Source organism: Acanthisitta chloris, unplaced genomic scaffold (genome assembly GCF_000695815.1).
Source record: "Acanthisitta chloris isolate BGI_N310 unplaced genomic scaffold, ASM69581v1 scaffold9137, whole genome shotgun sequence".
NCBI lineage: Eukaryota > Metazoa > Chordata > Aves > Passeriformes > Acanthisittidae > Acanthisitta > Acanthisitta chloris.
The window spans coordinates 2,037-3,955 of NW_008682008.1; the positions used below are offsets into that span (position 1 = coordinate 2,037).

The 1,919-nt window shown below is 55.5% G+C and overlaps 1 protein-coding gene across 1 annotated transcript in view; it reads left to right on the forward strand.

Moving 5' to 3' along the window:
* SNRNP27 (small nuclear ribonucleoprotein 27kDa (U4/U6.U5)) overlaps positions 1–894 on the forward strand; it is a 2,046-nt gene extending 1,152 nt beyond the window's left edge. Inside the window, exons 2-5 of the mRNA XM_009078313.1 lie at positions 170–279; positions 394–473; positions 563–627; positions 840–894. Of these exons, the coding sequence (XP_009076561.1) occupies positions 170–279; positions 394–473; positions 563–627; positions 840–894 (310 nt within the window). The remainder of the gene's footprint in view (positions 1–169; positions 280–393; positions 474–562; positions 628–839) is intronic.
* The last annotated feature ends 1,025 nt before the right edge of the window (positions 895–1,919 follow it).

Below are 1,919 nucleotides of genomic sequence, written 5' to 3' on the forward strand. Positions count from 1 at the left end.
ATGTGAGGGCAGGGAACATCCAGGGGAGGGGAGGGCAGAGAGAATCCAGGGGAAGGCAGGGATAATCCAGGGAAGGGCAGGGATGATCCAGGGGAGGGCAGGGATGATCCAGGGGAGGGCAGGGAGAATCGAGGTGGAATTCCAGCCCCTCCATGCTGTCCCTGGCCAGGTCTCCACGCCGCCACCGTTCCAGCTCCTCCTCTCCGGCACGGCCCAAGGAACGTCGGGATGAGGAGAAGAAAGAGCTCAAGGACTCCAAGAAGGAGCGACAGATCACAGGTGAGGGAGGGAATTCCTCCCCAAACCCATCCCAGTGGGAACCCCTGAACCTTCACTGGCCATTTTTTGGGAATCTCAAGATCCATGTTCTCCCTATCCCTGTTTTCCCCTCAGAGGAGGATTTGCAGGGCAAGACAGAGGAGGAGATTGAGATGATGAAGATGATGGGATTTGCCTCCTTTGACACCACCAAGGTCAGTGCAGGCCTCAGGTCACTTCCCATGCTGGCACCTGTCCTTTTTTTGGGGATAAACCATGGAATTTTGGGACTGTTTCTCCTCAGGGGAAGAAGGTGGATGGTGCTGCCAATGCCTATGCCATCAACGTGTCCCAGAAGAGAAAGTACAGGTGTGTGCCACCTTTTTGGGGAATATTTGGTTTGATGAAGTACCTGTGGTTGCTGTTTCAGGCCTTGGGAAAATGGGGTTTTTTGGTCAAATCCATGGGGAATTAGCTTCCTTGTGGCTGCTGAGCCCATCCCCAGCCTCCTCAGGAATATTTATCCAGATCTCCCTGGATCTGGGCACTCCAGGGCTGATTCCAACCCTTTCCCATCACAGGCAGTACATGAACAGGAAAGGAGGATTCAACAGACCTCTGGATTTCATTGCCTGATGCTGGGACACAACTCCCCATGGAAGGATTTGCTTCCCTGTGCTCTCCCAAGTGGCTCCAAGACCAGATTCCAATGGAATTGGGGCTATTCCCACCAACCCCCAGGTCTGGAGCTGCTCCAAGTCACCATTTCCTGGATTTTGGGTGTTATTTTTTATAGCTTTGTGGTTCCTGGTTGGGAATTTGCTGTGTTTTCCCTGAGTTTTTTTGGTTGTTTCCTTGTTAATAAACCCCTGGATGGATTTTTCCCTTGAATCCTTATCCTTTGGGGATCGAGTGGGGGTGGAAACTATGGAAAACCTCTGGATTTACACCCAAAACCTTCACACAAATCCAGGAAGTCGACACCAACCAGTTCCCTCCCATGAGGCCTTGTTTGGGGCCTTTTCCTGCTAAACCCACAATTTCAGGGAATTGTGACATCCCAACGGGATGTTTTCCCACTGCAGCTCTTCCCACCTTCCCTCTGGCATTCATCAACCTCTTAATTAACCTCTAATTAACCTCTTTGGCTAATTAACACCGTGGAGGAGGGGCTGGGGGAAGATCTGGGCTCACGATGGAGGTGCAGGGGGTGGTTGGGGTGGTCTTACCCCTCTGTGCCCCCAAAATTTGGGGAGTGGGGCTGGGGGGGGGTCACCAGTTTGGCTGGGGGGTCTGGGGTGCTCCCAGTTTGGGGTGGGAGGAGCTTTGGGTGCTCTGTACCCTGCAGGGGTCTCTGAGCCCTGCCCAGGGTGGGGGTCCCTGGATGAGTCCATATTTGGGTAGGGGGGGGTGAGGTGAGGAGGGTCCTGCCTCGGGGCAGGGGGGCCCCAGGGGGGGCCCTGGCCTGTTGAAAAAAGGGGTCACCAGCTGTGGGGTCTGGGGTGCTCCCAGTTTGGGGTGGGAGGAGCTTTGGGTGCTCTGTACCCTGCAGGGGTCTCTGAGCCCTGCCCAGGGTGGGGGTCCCTGGATGAGTCCATATTTGGGTAGGGGGGGGTGAGGTGAGGAGGGTCCTGCCTCGGGGCAGGGGGGCCCCAGGGGGG